Source organism: Budorcas taxicolor, chromosome X, assembly GCF_023091745.1.
Source record: "Budorcas taxicolor isolate Tak-1 chromosome X, Takin1.1, whole genome shotgun sequence".
NCBI lineage: Eukaryota > Metazoa > Chordata > Mammalia > Artiodactyla > Bovidae > Budorcas > Budorcas taxicolor.
In genome coordinates this window covers 11,736,422-11,756,230 of record NC_068935.1, presented here as the reverse complement: position 1 = coordinate 11,756,230, position 19,809 = coordinate 11,736,422, and the positions used below count along the sequence as shown (strand labels likewise).

The window sequence follows — 19,809 nt, the reverse complement described above, 5'->3', positions numbered from 1 at the left end:
TGCTCAGGTTTCTTTATAGTCCAACTCTCACATCCATACATGACCACTAGAAAAACCATAGCCTTGACTAGATGGACCTTTGTGGACAAAGTAATGTCTTTGCTTTTATGCTGCCTAGGTTGGTCATAACTTTCCTTCTAAGGAGCAAGAGTCTTTTAATTTCATGGCTGCAATCACCATCTGCAGTGATTTTGGAGCCCAGAAAAATAAAGTCAACCACTGTTTCCACTGTTTCCCTACATATTTCCCATGAAGTGATCAGACCAGATGCCATGATCTTAGTTTTCTGAATGTTGAGCTTTAAGCCAACTTTTTCACTCTCCTCTTTCAGTTGCATCAAGAGGCTCTTTAGTTCTTCTTAACTTTCTGCCATAAAGGTGGTATCATCTGCATATCTGAGGTTATTGATATTTCTCCTGGCAATCTTGAGTCCAGCTTGTGCTTCCTCCAGCCCAGCATTTCTCCTGATGTACTCTGCATAGAAGTTAAATAAGCAGGGTGACAATATACAGCCTTGATGTAATCCTTTTCCTATTTGGAATCAGTCTGTTGTTCCATGTCCAGTTCTAACTGTTGCTTCCTGACCTGCATACATTTAATCTTTAAGGTTCCTAATAAGTAATACTTTATTAGACAGTTTCAACTTAAGGTTTATAAAATTAATGCAAATGAATTTATTTTAAATTATTCCAGAAGAATACATGTTTAAAATTATTCTCATATATTTGCTTATAGAAGACTTCAATGGTCACTCTTCATTTTTTAGAGAAAGAAACTGATCCTCACAAAGTAGCAAATTTTCCACTACCAAAAAGCACAGAGCTATGTTTCATGATCAAGGGTAGTAGTTATATGAGCCTAAGATAATTATTTCCTGTCTCCCATACATGACTAGTTGGACTTTAAAAAAAAAACAAACAGATTTACTGGCACATAATTGACATACAATAAACACACAGTTTAGAGTATACAATCTGTAAGGACTGATTGATAAATGTATCTACCTATGAAACCATCACCATGATCAAGATATTGAACGTATAAATTACCCACAAGTTTCCTGGTACCCCTTGTTAATACCCCTCTTCTTTCAAAACACTCATCTTTCTGTCACTATCAATCAGTTTTGCATTTTATAGTCTTATATAAACAGAATCATGTTGTATATATTCTTTTTTTCTTAAAAATTACTGTTTTGAGATTTATCTGTCTTGTTACATGTATCAGTAGTTCACTATTTTTATTGCTCAGTAGTATTTTGTTATATGGATGTAAACAGTTTGGTTATTCATTCACTTGTTGATGGACATTTGGGTTGTTTTCAGTTTGAGGTCTATTACAGATAAAGCTGCTCTGGACATACATGTTTGCATTTTTGTTTGCATATATATTTCCTTTATTCTTGGATAAATATCTAGACATATAATTGATGACTTAGATAGTCGGTATACATTTAACTGTATTAATTCTTTGTAAGCTTTTTTTTTGGAAAAACTTTTTTTAGAATAATTTTAGATTTACAGAAAAATTAAAAAGATAGTGTCCTCTTCTCTCTGGGTGCTATAAATTTCACAGATTGAGTGGGTTAAACAACATTTATTTATCATAGTTCTAGAGACTTGGAAGTCCAAAATCAAGCCACCAGCACATTCAGTAGCTGATGAGGGCCCACCTCTTGGTTGATAGTTGGCCTTTTCCCTACTGTATTCTCACTGGGCCAGAGAGCTCTCTGGAGTGTCTTTTATAAGGGCTGCTGCTGCTGCTGCTAAGTCACTTCAGTCGTGTCCAACTCTGTGAGACCCCATAGACAGCAGCCCCGCCAGGCTCCCCCATCCCTGGATTCTCCAGGCAAGAACACTGGAGTGGGTTGCCATTTCCTTCTTCAATGCATGAAAGTGAAAAGTCAAAGTGAAGTCGCTCAGTTGTGTCTGACTCTTAGCGACCCCATGGACTGCAGCCCCCCAGGCTCCTCCGCCCATGGGATTTTCCAGGCAAGAGTACTGGAGTGGAGTGCCATTGGCACTAATCTTAATTCATTACAGTCTCTGTTGGCTCAGTGGTAAAGTATCCGCCTGCCAATCAGGAGACACAGGTTCAATTCCCGGGTCAGGAAGATCCCCTGGTGAAGGAAATGACAACCCACTCCAGTATTCTTGCCTGGATAATCCCATGGACAGAGGAGCCAGATGGGCTACAGTCCATGGGGTCACATAAGAGTCAGATATGACACGGCGACTAAACACAACAAATCTCATTCATTAGAGCACCTTTCTCATGTACTAAGCACCTCCCCAGAGCCTCGCCTTCTAGTACCATCCCATTAGGGGGTTAGGATTTCAACAAATGAATTGGGGAAGGAAGAATAAACATTCAGTTTATAGCAGATCATATAGAAAGTTTGTATATACCTCCAATACCCAGTTCTTCTTGTTATTAGCATCTTAAGTTACTATGGTATTTTTGTTAAAATTAAAGAACCAAAATTGATACATTATTATTAACTTAAGTTAATATTTCTCTCAAATGTCCTTATTTTTTACTTTTGCATGCTCAGTCACTCAGTCATGTCCAACTCTCTGCATCTCCAGGGACTGTAGCCTGCCAGGCTCTTCTGTCCATGGGATTTCCCAGGCAAGAATACTGCAGTGGGTTGCCATTTCCTTCTCCAAGAGATCTTCTTGACCCAGGGATTGAACCCACATCTTCTGCATCTCCTGCATAGACAGGTGGATTCTTTACCACTAAGCCACCTGGGCAGCCTTCTAACTATCCTTTTATTCTCCAGGATTATCTAACTTTTTCAGAATCTGCTAAACTACACTCAAACGTGGTTATACCATTTCACAAAAGAAAAGTTAGGCCGTGCAGTTGCTCTAGCAGCAAATAACTAGAGTAGTGGGAGACAAAGCACACATATGTGAAATAGTTTAATCCAATCCTAGACATTATATTAAGTACAAAATTAATCAACCAAGTATTAAGTGCTATAGGAAGTCAACCTTTCAGGACTTGCAAAACGTCAGTGTTTATTTCATTCTCTTACATCCTCTTTTCCACCATCTGCAACCCTTCCTGTAACAAAGGGTACATACCTATATTTGCAGGGAAGGAAAGTCACATGGAATTTGTTTTGAAAACTTCACAAAACCTTACCAGCTAACTAGAGAATGCCAACAAAGAGGCAGGGAATCCTGGCCAAGAGAAACACACAGTCAGCCATTTTGTAATATTAATTATATGATCTACGATCTATTTGGGAGCTTGTGTGGGTGTGGGAATTCCTTCAGGCTATGGCCATTTATGCTAACACACAAGTTAATTACTAGATTCTGTCTTCTGGCTTCCAAAACCAATGTCCTTGAAAGAAGATTTTTATACCACATGGTGGATTGGAACAAATCTGGTAGCTTTATCAAACATAGTTGCTAATCATACCATTTAGTTCCACCAAGAAAAGATCTGCATTCTTTCATAGCCCACGTGTATTCTCCAAAGGGAACAGTTCTGACAGCAGAATGCTGAAGATGTTAAGTAGAAGATTCCCCTCAAAAGAATTTCTGCAAGCAAAATTTCCTTCTGGATGCATGGTTCTACCTCAGGGTATTTGTTTCATATTTGAACTGAATTGCATCTCTTGTGTTGTGCACATATGTCAGAAGTGCACTACCCACTAGTTCTAAGAAGTGGGAATGTAAATAAATTGCTTTCAAGCAGTTAACTTATGGAGAAGCCACCACCATGCAATGGATCTGGCAAGACTAACCACACTGCCTAGGTTCTCCATTGCCTGGGCAACAGCTTGAACTTGAAGTGTGTGTTGTACACTTTTTATCTCTTAGTATTGCCTCAGAGGAGTAGAGACTTTGAAGAAAAAAAAATCTACCTAAGGAAAAAGCTTGGATATTTATCAAAGGCTTGATGAAATAATGTTTCTCAGACTATAGTCAGTACAGCCTCTTTATTCAGCAGTTCCCTTGTAGTTTGACTAGCATATTTGATCAAATCCTGACCAGGATCCAGGATTTTGGAGTTCTCACTGTTTTCTGGGTTACTCTGGCCACCATAGTTATTTGTATCTCCTTACTTGCAACCTATTACCAGAGATTCAAACTCCACTCTAGGCATACAGATCCCCCTTTATCTCCTGTTAGGCAGAAATTGGCATAGCCCTAACAAAGTCTATGATGTTGCTAAGAGATTGAGCCCTAAGAAAATTTGAACCTAAATGTAGTATCAAATCACAGCTGCCAGCCTATCAAACTATATCACAGCCTTTCCACAGACTCCAAAAGATGTCATCTGTAGGGATGTTAAGGGAATTTTGCATGAGCAGTAGCATAAACTGCAACTGTGAAGAATTGGTTATTTTTACCTACCATCTTAAAGTCCTTGCAACAAGCTGCTCTCTACAAGCTCCGTGTCTATTTAGACAAATCAAATAATTACTTGGAGGAGAGCCAGTAGAAACTATCATTAGGAGAGGACTTCCTAATTTCTGTCCCTCTGTTTAAAGTTAATGGGAACAGCTTGTGAAGTAGGATAAGAGAGTTCATGAAAAGGAGCAGTCTTTGGGTATGAGCATTCTAGCAAGGCCATCCCAGTTCCACACCTTTACATAATTTCCTTTTGATTAATCTTACCAGAGACTTGAGAATTTAAAAAAAATTGCAGCGAGGTATATATTCCACAGTTCTAATAAAAAATGCCAGAGAAATTGAACTAATCCTATTAAACAAGAAATAATAGTCTTTAAGCTTCCCTGCAGGGTTGTGAATTACATCTGATTGTCGATGGAGACTGCATGAATTTCAGTGCAATTGCTTTGCTCCAATGGAGAGTAATTTTCTATTATAAATTTCACTTTACAAATCTCCCTATCAATAGCTAATGTTTTTCCCCCAGGCAATACCATAAAACAAGTTTACCAAATCTTTTATAATTCTTGACCTGGAAAACGTATTTAATTTATCTTAAGGCTTTTCAGACAAGATTGCTAAAATGCAAATAATACAATTTACTTTCAGTTCCTAAAAGTCTGTAAATTGAATATGGGCTTTGTAAGTTTTGTTTTTTCGCTCGTGCTTCTAGCACTGTCCAGCCTTCTGTTCCCATCCATTTTTAACCTTAATGTATACATTTCTTGAGTGAGTCAAATACTCTTTAACAAAGGAGGGAATGGAATACAGGTATGAAAGGATTTTATTCTTAAAATAGGGTGAGTCTATGATAAAGACACAAAATAACCTGTTAACATCTCACCAATTTAAACAAATAATATGGAGCTGTGAATATAATTTTTTGCCACACAGCCCAAGGCAAAATAAAGGGGTCTGTTTTGACAACTTTCCATCATGCTTGTTCAGCATCTTAAAACATCCCCACCTGCTCTGGCTGCCTCCAAACTGAGTTAAAAATGTCACAAAACAACCCCCAAACACGCACATCATCTCTTCTTTTCTTCCACTCTCAGTTCATCCCACTGGAAGAAGGAATAATAACTGATCACTTTGCCTTTGATTTAAATAAGTTTCAAATCTTATCACACCTGTTTGTAAGTATAGATTTTGTAAATCATGAGGAGGCTTCAGTGGAAAGGTAAACTTCATAAGCAGCATGCTGCTGCTAAGTCGCTTCAGTTGTGTCCGGCTCTGTGCGACCCGAGATGGGAGCCCACCAGGCTCCCCCGTCCCTGGGATTCTCCAGGCAAGAACACTGGAGTGGGTTGCCATTTCCTTCTCCAATGCAGGAAAGTGAAAAGTGAAAGTGAAGTCGCTCAGTCGTGCCCCACTTCGCAACCCCATGGACTGCAGCCTACCAGGCTCCTCCATCCATGGGATTTTCCAGGCAAGAGTACTGGAGTGGGTTGCCATCGCCTTCTCCACATAAGCAGCTTAGTTTTACCCAAAGGCAACCTAATGGTCACTTATATGAAGAATGATTTTTGATTAGCTATTCACAGCTACTATTCACAGCTTCACTTCCACAGTGGGTCTTAACCTTGACCTAGGCATAAAATACTTAAAACCTGCCTAAGACATATTTGTTCTCTCTCTTCATTTACTAAACAGATTATAGATGCCTAGTCTCAAATATGGTGTTTTGTGTTATAAGCTGCTCTATACAAGAACATATAATTAGTAAATAATAATACTAATTCCTCCATGTTTTTATACTACACAGTATATTGCAAAAATTTTTTGACATCCTAAATTACATTGAATTTTTATAACATTTGAAATAAATCATATCAGTTTATTTTACATATAAAAAATCTGAAGTTTAGAGACTGAGAAAGAGCAGTTCTTGGGCAGTTGATTCACAGTTCCAATGGAGCTAGAATGACTTTATCAGAACACAGCTAGCAAGAATCCTCAATTGCTCAGAATTATCTCTTGTAGTCCACACTTAGGATATAAAGAGCCAAAACCTGCTCGGGACTGAAAGAGTAAAATTAGTTTGGACTGAGAATAAGCAGTCCAGCTATTAATCAGGCTGGGAGGACAGACAGATAAAGCCAGCTGCAAAGTTAACAGAAAACAGTTTCTCCCAAGGTTGTGAAGCAGTTGTAATGACCCCCACCTCTTTTGAGTGACTGCTGCTTTTTTCTCAGTGATCCTCAGACCTGCTTTGCTGTTGTTATATTCCTTGGAATACCCAATTAGTAGACCACCTCCACCTCATGACAATACACAATTCCTACTGAATCCTCCCCCATCCCCACCAACTGCCTCAGAAGCTGCAATTAATTCAGAAATTATCCCTGCTTGTTTAGACCATTTTTAATCTTTTGTGAGAACCTAAACATTACAACAATTCTTTCTTCTTCCTTCAATCAAGAAACAACCCACAGGTCCTCTGGAGCATTCCTACCACAGTGGATCCAATCAATAAATCTTTTGTTTGTGTCAGCCTATGAATTTGATCCTGGTCTTTGACTAATAAGGCTTTAACAGGATTTTTTTTTTTTAAAACAAATGACACTAAATAAAGATTTTGTTTATTTAAGAGGGTTTTTTTTAAAAAAAAATCTCCTATTAATGACATTCTCAATTATTCCTAGATAATTATTACTCATACTCAGAATAAAGACACAGAGACTTGCAACATATCTAGTCATCAAAGGAGGATTCAACTTGGTTTAAGGGACTATTTACAATGAAGAGACACTGGAACAGCACATACAACTCAATATAAAACAAAAACAATTCAATTAAAAAATGAGCAGAAAACATGAATAGACATTTTTCAAAAGAGGAAATGCAGAAGGCCAACAGGCACATGAAGAGATGCTAAACAACATTAATCATCAGGGAAATGCAAACCCACAATGAAAGATCACCTTACACCTGATAGAATGGCTCTCATCAAAAAGAACACAAAAAATGTTGGTGAGGATGTGAAGGAAAAGGAACCCTAGTACACTGTTGGTGGGATTGTCAATTGCTGCAGCCAGTGTGGAAAAATATGGAGGTTCCTCAAAAAACTAAAAAGAGAACTACCCTATGATCCAAGAATGACAAGCTTTATTTTATTTTGGAGGAGTCAGTTCTCTTTCCTCTATTTCATATGTGACTTTAAAAAATTCCAGTTTTATTGAGGTATGATAGATGGATAAAAGTTGTATATATTTAAGGTATACAATGTAGTGTTTTGGTATATGTATACATTGTGAAAAGATTGTCACATTCAACTAATTAACATATCCATCACCACACAGTTATCATGTGTGTGTGTGTGGTAAAAACACTTGAGATTTACTCTCCTCTCAAAATTCAAGGATATAGTGCAGTATCGTTGAATAGTCACCATGCTATACATTAGGTAGTCTGAAAGGACTCATCTTATAATTGAAAGTTTGTACTCTTTGACCAGCATTTCCCCATTTCATCCACTGAGCAGCATCTCCCTATTTCTTCTACCCTCCAGCTCCTGATTCTTTAGATCACCATTCTGTTACTATTAGTTTGGCTTTTCGAGAGTCCATATATAAGTAATATCAGACAATATTTTTCAGTATTTTTCCTTCTCTGTCAATTTATTTCACTTAGCATAATATTCTCCAAATTCCCCTGCTGCTGCTGCTGCTGCTAAGTCACTTCAGTCGTGTCCAACTCAGTGCGACCCCATAGATGGCAGCGCACCAGGCTCCCCCATCCCTGGGATTCTCCAGGCAAGAACACTGGAGTGGGTTGCCATTTCTTTCTCCAATGCAGGAAAGTGAAAAGTGAAAGTGAAGTGGCTCAGTCGTGTCCGACCCTTAGTGACCCCATGGACTGTACCCTACCAGGCTCCTCCTTCCATGGGATTTTCCAGGCAAGAGTACTGGAGTGGGCTGCCATTGCCTTCTCCGCCAAATTCCCCTATGTAGTCACAAATTGCAAGATTTTCTCTTTTTTGAGTCTGAATAATATTCTATTGTACATATAAACCACATATTCTTTTTCTGTTTACCTACTGATAAACATTAGTTTCCATATCTTGCCTAATATGAATAATGCTGAAATGAACATGAGAAGGCAAATATCTTTTTGAGATCCTTATTTCATTTCCTTTGATATATACCTAAAAGTGAGATTGCTGAATCATATGGTAGTTCTACTCTAAATTTTTGGAAGAATCTCTGTAGTGTTTTCCATAGTGGTTGCACATTAGTTTAAAGGGTTCCCTTTTCTCCACATTCTTGCCAGTATTTCTGGTAATAACCATTCTAACAGATTTGAGATGACTACATTGTGATTTTGATTTGCATTTCCCTCATGATAGTGAATTTGAGCACCTTTTCATATATTTGTTGGATATTTGTATGCCTTCTTTCAAGAAATGTCTGTTCAGGTCCTTAGCTCATTTTTTTCAAACAAGTTGTCTGTCTGTCTGTTTGTTTTTTACATTGAGTTGTAAAAAGGTCTTTATATATTTTGGATATTAGCCCTTTATCAAATGTATGGTTTGCAAACATTTTCTTCCATTCTCTAGGTTACATTTTCACTCTCATTTTATAGAGGTATAATTGACATACACCATTATATTAGTTAAGCTCACATAGTTAACATAATTAATTCTTTTTTAAAAACGTGGTGAGAATGTATAAGATCTAATCTCAGCAACATGATTCAACATAGTTTTGGAAGTTTTAGCCACAGCATTCAGAGAAGAAAAAGAAATAAAGAAATCCAGATTGGAAAAGAAGTAAAACTTTCACTGTTTGCAGATGACATGATCCTCTACATAGAAAACACTAAAGACTCCACCACAGAATTACTAGAGCTAATCAATGAGTAAAGTTGCAGGATATAAAATCAACACACAAAAATCCCTTGCATTCATATACACCAACAATGAGAAAACAGAAAGAAAAATTAAGGAAATAATCCCATTCACCTTTGCAATGAAAAGAATAAAATACTTAGAAATATATCTACCTAAAGAAACAAAAGACCTATATATAGAAAACTATAAAACACTAATGAAAGAAATCAAAGAGGACACAAATAGATGGAGAAATATACCATGTTCATGGATTGGAAGAACCAATATAATGAAAATGAGTATACTACCCAAAGCAATCTAAGACTCAATGCAATCCCTATCAAGCTACCAACAGTATTTTTCACAGAACTAGAACAAATAATTTCACAATTTGCATGGAAATACAAAAAACCTCAAATAGCCAAAGCAATCTTGAGAAAGAAGAATGGGACAGGAGGAATCAACCTGCCTGACTTCAGGCTATACCACAAAGCTACAGTCATCAAGACAATATGGTACTGGCACAAAGACAGAAACATAGATCAATGGAACAAAATAGAAAGCCCAGAGATAAATCCATGCACCTATGGACACCTTATCTTTGACAAAGGAGGCAAAAATATACAATAGAGAACAGACCATCTCTTTAACAAGGGGTGCTAGGAAAACTGGTCAACCACCTGTAAAAGAATGAAACTAGAACACTTTCTAACACCATACACAAAAATAAACTCAAAATGGACTAAAGATCTAAATGTAAGACCAGAAACTATAAAACTGCTAGAGGAAAACATAGACAAAACACTCTCTGACATAAATCACAGCAGGATCCTCTATGACCCACATCCCAGAGTAATGGAAATAAAAAGAAAAATAAACAAATTGGACCTAATTAAACTTAAAAGCCTTTGCACAATGAAGGAAACTATAAGCAAGGTGAAAAGACAGCCTTCAGAATGGGAGAAAATAATAGCAAAGCAATGGACAAAGAATTAGTTTCAAAAATATACAAGTAGCTCCTGCAACTCAATTCAAGAAAAATAAACAGCCCAATCAAAAATGGACCAAAGAAATAAACAGAGATTTCTCCAAAGAAGACATACAGATGGCTAACAAACACATGAAAAGATGCTCAACATCACTCATTATCAGAGAAATACAAATCGGTACCACAATGAGGTACCATCTCACACGGTCAGAATGGCTGCGATCCAAAAGTCTACAAACAATAAATGCTGGAGAGGGTGTGGAGAAAAGGGAACCCTCTTACACTGTTGGTGGAAATGCAAAATAGTATAGCCACTATGGAAAACCGTGTGGAGATTCCTTGAAAACTGGAAATAGAACTGCCATACAACCCAGCAATCCCACTGCTGGGCATACACACCAAGGAAACCAGAATTGAAAGAGATACATGTACCCCAATGTTCATCGCAGCACTATTTATAATAGCTAGGATATGGAAGCAACCTATATGTCCATCAGCAGATGAATGGATAAGAAAGCTGTGGTACATATACACAATGGAATATTACTCAGCCATTAAGAAGAATACATTTGAATCAGTTCTAATGAGAGGGATGAAACTGGAGCCTATTATACAGAGTGAAGTAAGCCAGAAAGAAAAACACCAATACAGTATACTAATGCATATAGAAGGAATTTAGAAAGATGGTAATGATAACCCTATATGCGAGACAGCAAAGGAGACACAGATGTAAAGAACAGTCTTTGGACTCTGTGGGAGGAGGTGAACATGGGATGGATTTGAGAGAATGGCATTGAAACATGTATATTATTATATGTGAAACAGATCGCCAGTCCCGGTTCGATGCATGAGACAGGGTGCTCAGGGCTGGTGCACTGGGATGACCCAGAGGGATAGGATAGGGAGGGAGGTGGGAGGGGGTTCAGGATGGGGAACACATGTACACCCATGGCTGATTCATGTGAATGCATGCCAAAATCCACTATAATATTGTAAAGTATTTAGCCTCCAATTAAAATAAATTAATTAAAAATAATCTCAGCAACATTCGAGATTACAATATCATGTTACTGAGTATAGTCACCATGCTGTATATCAGATCCTCAAAACTTTGTACAACTGCTTTTATTGCTATTATTATTTTAAATAAGCTGTTACCTGTTAGATTAATTATGAATAGGAAAGTAAGACATTTTACCTTTCTTCACTCCTATCTCTTCTTTTCATTATGAAGATCCAAATTTGACCTGTTTCATTTTCATTTTCCCTTAAGAATTCCTTTTAACATTTTTTACAGTGCAGGTCTACTTGCAACAAATTCCCTCAGTTTTTATTTTCTGAAAAATTCTTTATTTCTCCTTCACATTGGAAGGAAAAATGGATACAATATTCTAGGTTGGTTGTAAATTTATTTGAACACTTTCAATATTCCACTCCACTCTGTTCTTGCTTATATAGTTCCTAAAGATCTGTTTCTTATTCTTATTCCTCTATAGGTAAGTTTTTTTTTTCTCCCTCTGGATCATTTCAAGATTTTTCTCTCATTTTTTCCCACTTTTTACAGTTAGAATATGATCCGTCAAGATGTAGCTTTTAAAATATTTACTCTGCTTGATATTCTCTGAACTTCCTGCATCTGTGTTCTGGTATCTTTGGAAAATTCTCAGTTACTATTACTTCTTATATTTCTATTGTTCCTTTCTCTTTCGTAGTTTGGTGTTTTGTATTTTGGTAACATAGGGGCAGGAGGAGAAGGGGACAACAGAGGATGAGATGGCTGGATGGCATCACCGACTTGATGGAAATAAGTTTGGGTAAACTCCAGGAGTTGGTGATGGACAGGGAGGCCTGGTGTGCTGTGAATCATGAGGTTGCAGAGTCGGAGACAACTGAGCAACTGAACTGAACATAGATTATATGTATGTTACTTCTTTTGTAGTTATACCTCTGGTGTTCAATATTTTGTTCCTTTTTTTGCCGTGTTCTCTTCTCTTTGCATTTCAGTTTAGGAGCTTTCTGTTGACTGTCTTCAAGATCACTTATTCTTTCTTTGGCCACATCCAGTCTATTAATGGCCCATGAAAGGCACTGTTTATTCCTATTACAATGTCTGTTTTCTAGCATTTCCTTTTGATTCCTTCTTAGAATTTCTATTTTTCAGGTTATATTACCAATCTATTGTTTATACTGTTCACTTTTTCCATTTGAGACTAACTTATTAATCATGGTTATTTTATATTCTCATTCTGATCATTCTCTGCCATATATGAGTATGGTTCTGATGGTTGTGTTGTCTTTTCAAAACTTTTTCTTTTTAATATGTCTTATTTTTTGTTTAAAAACCAGATGTAACGTATCAGATAAAAGGAATTGAAGTAAACATGTCTTTAAAGTAAGATTTTATGTTTATGTGGCTAGGAGTTAAGCTGTGCTTACTGTTTTCTGTAGTTGTAGGTATTCAGTTCAGTCACTCAGTCATGCCTGACTCTTTGCGACCCCATGAATCACAGCACATCAGGCCTCCCTGTCCATCACCAATTCCCGGAGCCTACCCAAACTCATGTCCATCGAGTCAGTGATGCCATCCAGCCATCTCATCCTGGGTCATCCCCTTCTCCTCCTGCCCCCAATCCCTCCCAGCATCAGGGTCTTTTCCAATGAGTCAACTCTTCACATGAGGTGGCCAAAGTATTGGAGTTTCAGCTTCAGCATCAGTCCTTCCAATGAACAGCCAGGACTGATCTCCTTTAGGATGGATTTGTTAGATCTCCTTGCAGTCCAAGGGACTCTCAAGAGTCTTCTCCAACACCACAGTTCAAAAGCATCAATTCTTTGCCACTCAGCTTTCTTCACAGTCCAACTCTCACATCCATACATGACCACTGGAAAAACCATAGCCTTGACTAGACGGACCTTTGTTGGCAAAGTAATGTCTCTGCTTTTCAATATACTATCTAGGTTGGTCATAAGTTTCCTTCCAAAGAGTAAGCATCTTTTAACTTCATGGCTGCAGTCACCATCTGTAGTGATTTTGGAGCCCCAAAAGATAAAGTCTGACACTGTTTCCACTGTTTCCCCATCTATTTCCCATGAAGTGATGGGACCGGATTCCATGATCTTCCTTTTCTGAATGTTGAGCTTTAAGCCAACTTTTTCACTCTCCTCTTTGACTTTCATCAAGAGGCTTTTTAGTTCCTCATCACTTTCTGCCATAAGGGTGGTGTCATCTGCATGTCTGAGGTTATTCATATTTCTCCTGGCGATCTTGATTCCAGCTTGTGCTTCCTCCAGCCCAGTGTTTCTCATGATGTACTCTGCATAGAAGTTAAATAAGCAGGGTGATGATATACAGCCTTGACGTACTCCTTTTCCAATTTGGAACCAGTCTGTTGTTCCATGTCCAGGTCTAACTGTTGCAGGTGTAAAAGGCTAAAATTTCCTATAACGTACTTGTTTACATCTCCACTGTTTCTTTCAGTTCTCCTAGAGACTGCTTCTGAAACAGGGTCTGAGCCTGGCCATTCTTTCATCTGAAAGCCCTTGACTGGTATGGTGGTAAATATTCTATAACACTGTGATAAAGTCTTAGTCTTTCCATCAGCTTGTGCCTTCAGGCTCTGACCTTTACAAGTGCTTCTCAGCTTTCCTCCTTTTCTTAGATGAAACAGAAAGGCTTGAGGAGGCTGGAGTTAGATACTTCTCTTTCCTCCAGTTTCGGTAAAACTCGAAATTTAGGTAATTTAGGCTCTGCTAAAGAAGTTTCCCTTGAGGGCATGTCTTTGTTAAGAAGAAAGAGTGCTCTAGGCTCCTTTCAAGATAGTTGCCTTTCCCTCCTCCCTTGCCCAAAGGGTAAAGGAACATGTCTCTGATCTTCACCCTGAAACCGTGGACAGGCTCTTGGAAGCAAAGCTCATGAAAGTATGAGGCACCCCTAAGATTAGATCTCATGGAGTTTCGTTAACTTTCAAGCTAGTCCATACTAGCCCTACAGTGACTCATCAATTAATTGTTTTTTATTCGTATTGGTTCCTCTTCCTGGGTTTCTGCTCCCAGGGCACTGTGATTCTCAGTCTTTGCCTCACTATCTCAAATTCGCAGAGCAGGAGTTTGCCCTGTGACCTCAATTCTCTGATGGACCTAAGAAGAGTTGTTGGCTTCCATTTTGTTCACTTTTTTCTTGTTTTAAGGGTGAGAGTGAAAACTTCCAAACTTTTCTAGCATGACTTTTTAAATAATAGGTCTTAACAATAAAACTTTTAAAAGTAGTGATTTCTGTTACCTGAATTTAGTATTTTTTATTTTGTCAGTATTCACTGTTGCCTATAACTTGCCTTCAATATTAACCCTTGGAGTGAAATACTTCTGAAGTTATTTGAAGTATATCCCAGGATCCCCTCATTTGTATCCCCCATTCCAAAACCAGTCCCTTCAGTGTCAAACATTCTGCGAAAACCTATTTCTGTCTTCTCTCCTAGAAAATGCTTTCTTCTTCCTTTTGTTTAGGCAGAGTCTTCTTAAGCCATCTCCAGCTACTTCAATAAATAATAGTCTGTTGTTGTTTTTTTGAAATTCCACTGTAAGCATGACTATACCACCCTATTTTACCTCATTCCCCCTATAATTTTTTCAGCTATGTAGATTTTGTTCCCTTGTTTAAATGTTAATGCTTACTGGGAGCAGGCATCTGATCTTTTAATGCTTACATTTCTCTAACACCAATATCTATCCCAGAGCTAGGCACTTAGGGGAATGGCAAAGAATCATTGATAGATTCTTATATATCAGTATTTGTTAGGAAATTGTGACTGCTCTACAGAGTGATTTATAGACGTAAACACCAACTTGCTCTTTAATTCCAAAAAAGCAAGTCCCCTCTATATTTTCAAAAGCTGATAATTAAGACACCTCATATATATTAATAGATGGATGAAGGATCATTTTTCAAATCCTCTCTCCAGATTCTTTCTGCAGCCTGTGAAGAGCTGTTTTTGGAAACTGCATTAGAAATGAAGAGGGAAAGGCTTGGTCTGGCGGGACAGGATCAGCTTTCTGCCTCATGCCTGGCAAAGGCTGTGGCTGCCCTACACGTGAAGCTTTAAATCAAATTTAATTTGTGGTGCTTAAGCAGCTTCTGGCATTAAAGGGGGTTATTCCATAGAGGGTCACACAGAACTAAAAAATTGCATATAGTGCGATTTGCACATAGCAGGGAGAAAATGGAGTAAAATTCAACATAAACTGTGAAGACAGTAAATTCCCATTTTTCCTTGTTTAGGTTTATGTTGGGATAGGGGAAAGAGAGGAGAACTGCAAGTTTAGCCAAGAAGAAAAATATTAATAGACTACCAGCAAAATACGATTAAGAAAATTCTTATACTAAGGAGATTTCTTCAACTTATAAATGCTAGTATTATAAACTCTCTGATATGTATGTTATTGGAAGGTAACAGAAATAGGGTTAATTTTAAAAATATGTATTGGGGATATAATCTGTGTTTAGGATTTCAGTATGGGGGAGTCTCAGATTCCAAGAACTCCCTTCCACCAACCCAACTTTAAGCCTTCCCTTTTCTCAGAGGGAATCCAGAAGAGATTCATCCAAGCCAAATTTAAGTATCAACATGTATAAATACAAATATATTTGGAGGAACCAAAATTTAAACAGTTTCCCTTTGGATAATGAAATGTTGGTGTTTAATAACATTCATTTGCACTTGCATCTGCTATTTAATCTTAAAATCACTTTAAACCATTTTACCCCCACAACAAAGTTAAAGAGGGTAGGTATTTTTCCCAACTTAAAGATGAGTTATATTAAGGCGCCATTGAGTTAATTACTTTGTAAGAATCCAGCTTGAGCTTGTAAGTGGGAGGCCCATATTTATAACCCAGTTTTTGCTGAGTACAGTTGTCTTTTCCAACTTTATGCTAAAGGCCAGTACATCAGAATGTTCTTCACTGCCTTCAGAACCAAGTATCCAAAAAGGAGATGAGAATTTCCCTCTTGCAAATTCATATACTTAACAACCTCACCCTAGACCTTAATGGCAGGCTTTCCACTACTTAGACTCACGATTTGCTCTTTCTCTGGTTGAAAGCAGGAGATAGAAAGTAAAAGTCAACAGGGTACCCACTTTCACCTCACCCAGGAGGCAGCTGGCCACTGGTGAGAATATAGCTCTCCAAAGAAACAAGAGACGCACCCCTCAGGAAAGTTTCCTGGCAACTCAGCTCCTCTGTGAAGAACAACTGTTACTGGCCATTCAAGACCCGTAACCTCACTTGAGAAAGCAAAAGGCAGGACTATGAAAAAAATACGCATAAGGCAGTTTCTCTTGTGTGGGTAGGAGGGTGCGGAGGGAAGGAGAAAGACAAATGGCGAGCAATGTCGTGGAGGGGTGGGAAGCAGGGCCCTAGTAGTACATTAGAGGATTAGAGGTATATGCCTGCATTGGACAAAAGGCAGGAGAAAGTAGAGAACAGTCTTCTTATTGATATTTGGGGATAGAATGCCACTAACCACCCTTGGTTTATTTCTTATAAAGCAATTCTTTTCAAGGCCCCCCTTTATAACTGTCTTACCCCCTGTTGTCAAAACTCTAACACAAACCCTACATTTCTACAGATTTTTCCCCTTCATGTCATGATGCAAAAATCCAGTTTGTTTTCATAAGCTCAGCTTAGAATATGGAGCCCAGTGTTTCCTCCTGTTTGCTACACAAATCATACTGGCTTCATTTATCAAAGCGTAGTGGCATGTTAATATTTCTTTTTGCTGAGTGAATTCCTCACTTTTTTCCTTTCCCATCTGATCTTCACATTAAAAGTCACCTTTTGTGTTTTCTTTTTGAAGTTTCTGCACATACACCCGTCAGCCTACTGGAGACCTTAATGAGCTACATAACTATCTTCAGTCTTTGCATGACTGGGCTCTCCCCAAATCAAACCAGTTTAGCCAAGAGTACTTTCCTTTATTTCAGGCTCCTCAAAGAGCATCTTGGAGAAAAAGAAGTTGAGTTGGCACTCATCTTCGATTCAGTGGTGGAGGCTGACCTGGCGAATTATACCTGCCATGTGGAAAATCGAAATGGACGAAAACATGCCAGTGTTCTGCTGCGTAAAAAGGGTATTCATTTTTATAACTGTTACTATAGTTTGTTTAGCTAAGTAGTAACTGTTGAAGTCAGGTATGTTTCCTGGCCTGATTTTATTATCTAGTATAAATTTCTATTAATTATTCTTTTATTTTTAAGGAAAAATCTCTCTTTTGCTGTGGATATTACCATAAAATGCCTATGGTCTTTCATATCATTAGAAAATGGACAGAGGACATGAAATACTGTTAAATCGTGTTAAATCCAGTGAGATTGCTGGGCCATATGGTAGTTTTATTCCTATTTTTTAAAGGAATCTGCATACTGTTCTCCATAGTAGTTGTACCAGTTTGCATTCCCACCAACAGTGTAAGAGAGACTCTGTGACAGCCTGGAGGGATGGGGTGGGAAGGAGGTGGCAGGCGGGTTCAGGATGGGGGGAACAAATGTATACCTATGGCCGAGTCATACTGATATATGGTAAAAAACTATCACAATATTGTAAAGTAATTTGCCTCCAATTGAAATAAATAAAAATTTTTAAAAATCGAGTGAGATGAAAAAATACCTTGGTTATAAGTATTACATAAAATTTGATGGGCATTGATATTTAAATTTTTCTCTATAGTTCACCTTCATCTTACATTGCTTAGATGAAATACTAGAGGTTTTACTATTAGATAAGAAACAGTCACTTATTAAATTCCCTGTCTAGAATTATAGAAATAAGGACTAGTATCATAGAATATTTTACCATTGTTATAATGAAGATTATGAACAATATTTCATGAGATGACCTGGTGTTCAAGGCCTTTAGCAGGTGCATATAGTTTTAAATAGTTTGGCCTTTATGTAGATCACTCTCCAGAGATGACTCCATATGGGGTAGAAATTGCATATAATGGGCAAAGAAAAGAAACTATAAATTTACAAATAAAAGAGAGAAAAGTAAACATAGGAATAACAATTCTGGCACCTGGAGCAGCTTCTGAGATTGGCTCTTGCCCTGCCACAACTCCTGATTACTACAAAAGACAAAATACTTTCTGTATATGTGCACCTAGCGCAGGTTTTGTAAATGTAACTGAACAAATGTTCTCAGTGTTCTTCTAGTCTAGGCTACAGAGCAATAGAACAGATTCAATCAGCAAGGTCACTGGTTGTACCTTGTAGCCAAGATAGAATTTCTATTTTCCCACCAGCTCGAATACCTGACCTTGCCCAGCAGCTCTAGGAGAAGCAGAGAAATGTCATTAGTCTGAGAATAATGCTTTTATCTCTTTAGCACCATTTCTTACTACGCTGGACATGATTTTATTTTAAAACAATGGAGTGTTTAAGTATAGAGGAGTCTAACATGGACAGTGAAGAGACCCTGCTTCAGGAGATGCCAGTGCAGCCACTGACTTAGCTGCCTGCCTTAGTAGGACTAACTTGTCTGATTAGACAGCCTAAACCTTAGTTTCCTCATCTATAAAATAGGGGTAATAATACCTACCTTGCAGAGTCACTTTGAGGTTCAAATAATAATGATATGATATGAAGTATATCATGCTCAAAGTGTTATTAAATGGAATTTGTATGCACTTAGCAACCACTTGTCCACCTACATGAAAGGCAGACATTGATCATGTCCAAATAACCTTGTTGCAAGGATAGTTTTGTTCCTGTCCATCTCAGTCTTACTTTAGGCTTAGAGGTCCTCCAAGCCAGACTCGACTGCACCTAAGTATCCTCAGTAACTTGGGCAGTGTCTCACCACAAATAGGCACTTAGAATCCCTTCTGGTTAATGAAAGAATAATGTTCTCTTTTATTATTGAGGAGCATGTATAGCAAGCGTTGTGTTAGGTATTAGGAAATAGACATCCTTAAGTCTGCATGGGGTTTATAGTCTGCAGGGCAGTGAGGGTACAAAGAAAGACAAACCTTACTCATGAAACAAAAAATTGCACAAAATATATGAAGTGTTACAATGAAAAACTTTCTCAGAGGAAAAATAATGAGGAGGGTCTTATCATATAGTCAGTCAGTAGAGGTAGAAATAGCCTTGAGTTTTAAAATAAATCCATTTTCCTTTGATAAGTAAAGTTACCACTAGCTGCCCTTCACTTCCAATAATCTGACACTAGAAACCAAGGTACACTCTAAAACTGCTGCCTCCCCTGGCTTCTACAAGGAAATGTGTCTAAATCATGAATAACTGAGAATATTAATCCCCATCTTTCTAAACATTAGAGTTCCCCAGGTTTCAGGTCCCCTCTTCTCAGTCCCTAGATGATTTCATTCCATCTCCACCTCAGTTTTGCTCATGATTTATTTGCTGCCATCTCCCAAATTTGTCTTCAGCTTGGACTTCTCGCCTAAACTCCACAGTGGTATTCCTAACTGCCTATTCCACAGCAATTCAAAAACTCCACTAGTAAGCATATCTAGTAGGCATATCAAGCTTCACTTGTCCCACACAGGATTCCTGATTTCT

The 19,809-nt window shown here is 37.9% G+C and overlaps 1 protein-coding gene across 1 annotated transcript in view; it reads left to right on the top strand.

The window, feature by feature from the left end:
* IL1RAPL2 (interleukin 1 receptor accessory protein like 2) overlaps nucleotides 1-19,809 on the top strand; it is a 579,350-nt gene that overhangs the window by 532,179 nt on the left and 27,362 nt on the right. Inside the window, exon 8 of the mRNA XM_052663419.1 lies at nucleotides 17,215-17,360. Within this exon, the coding sequence (XP_052519379.1) occupies nucleotides 17,215-17,360 (146 nt within the window). The remainder of the gene's footprint in view (nucleotides 1-17,214; nucleotides 17,361-19,809) is intronic.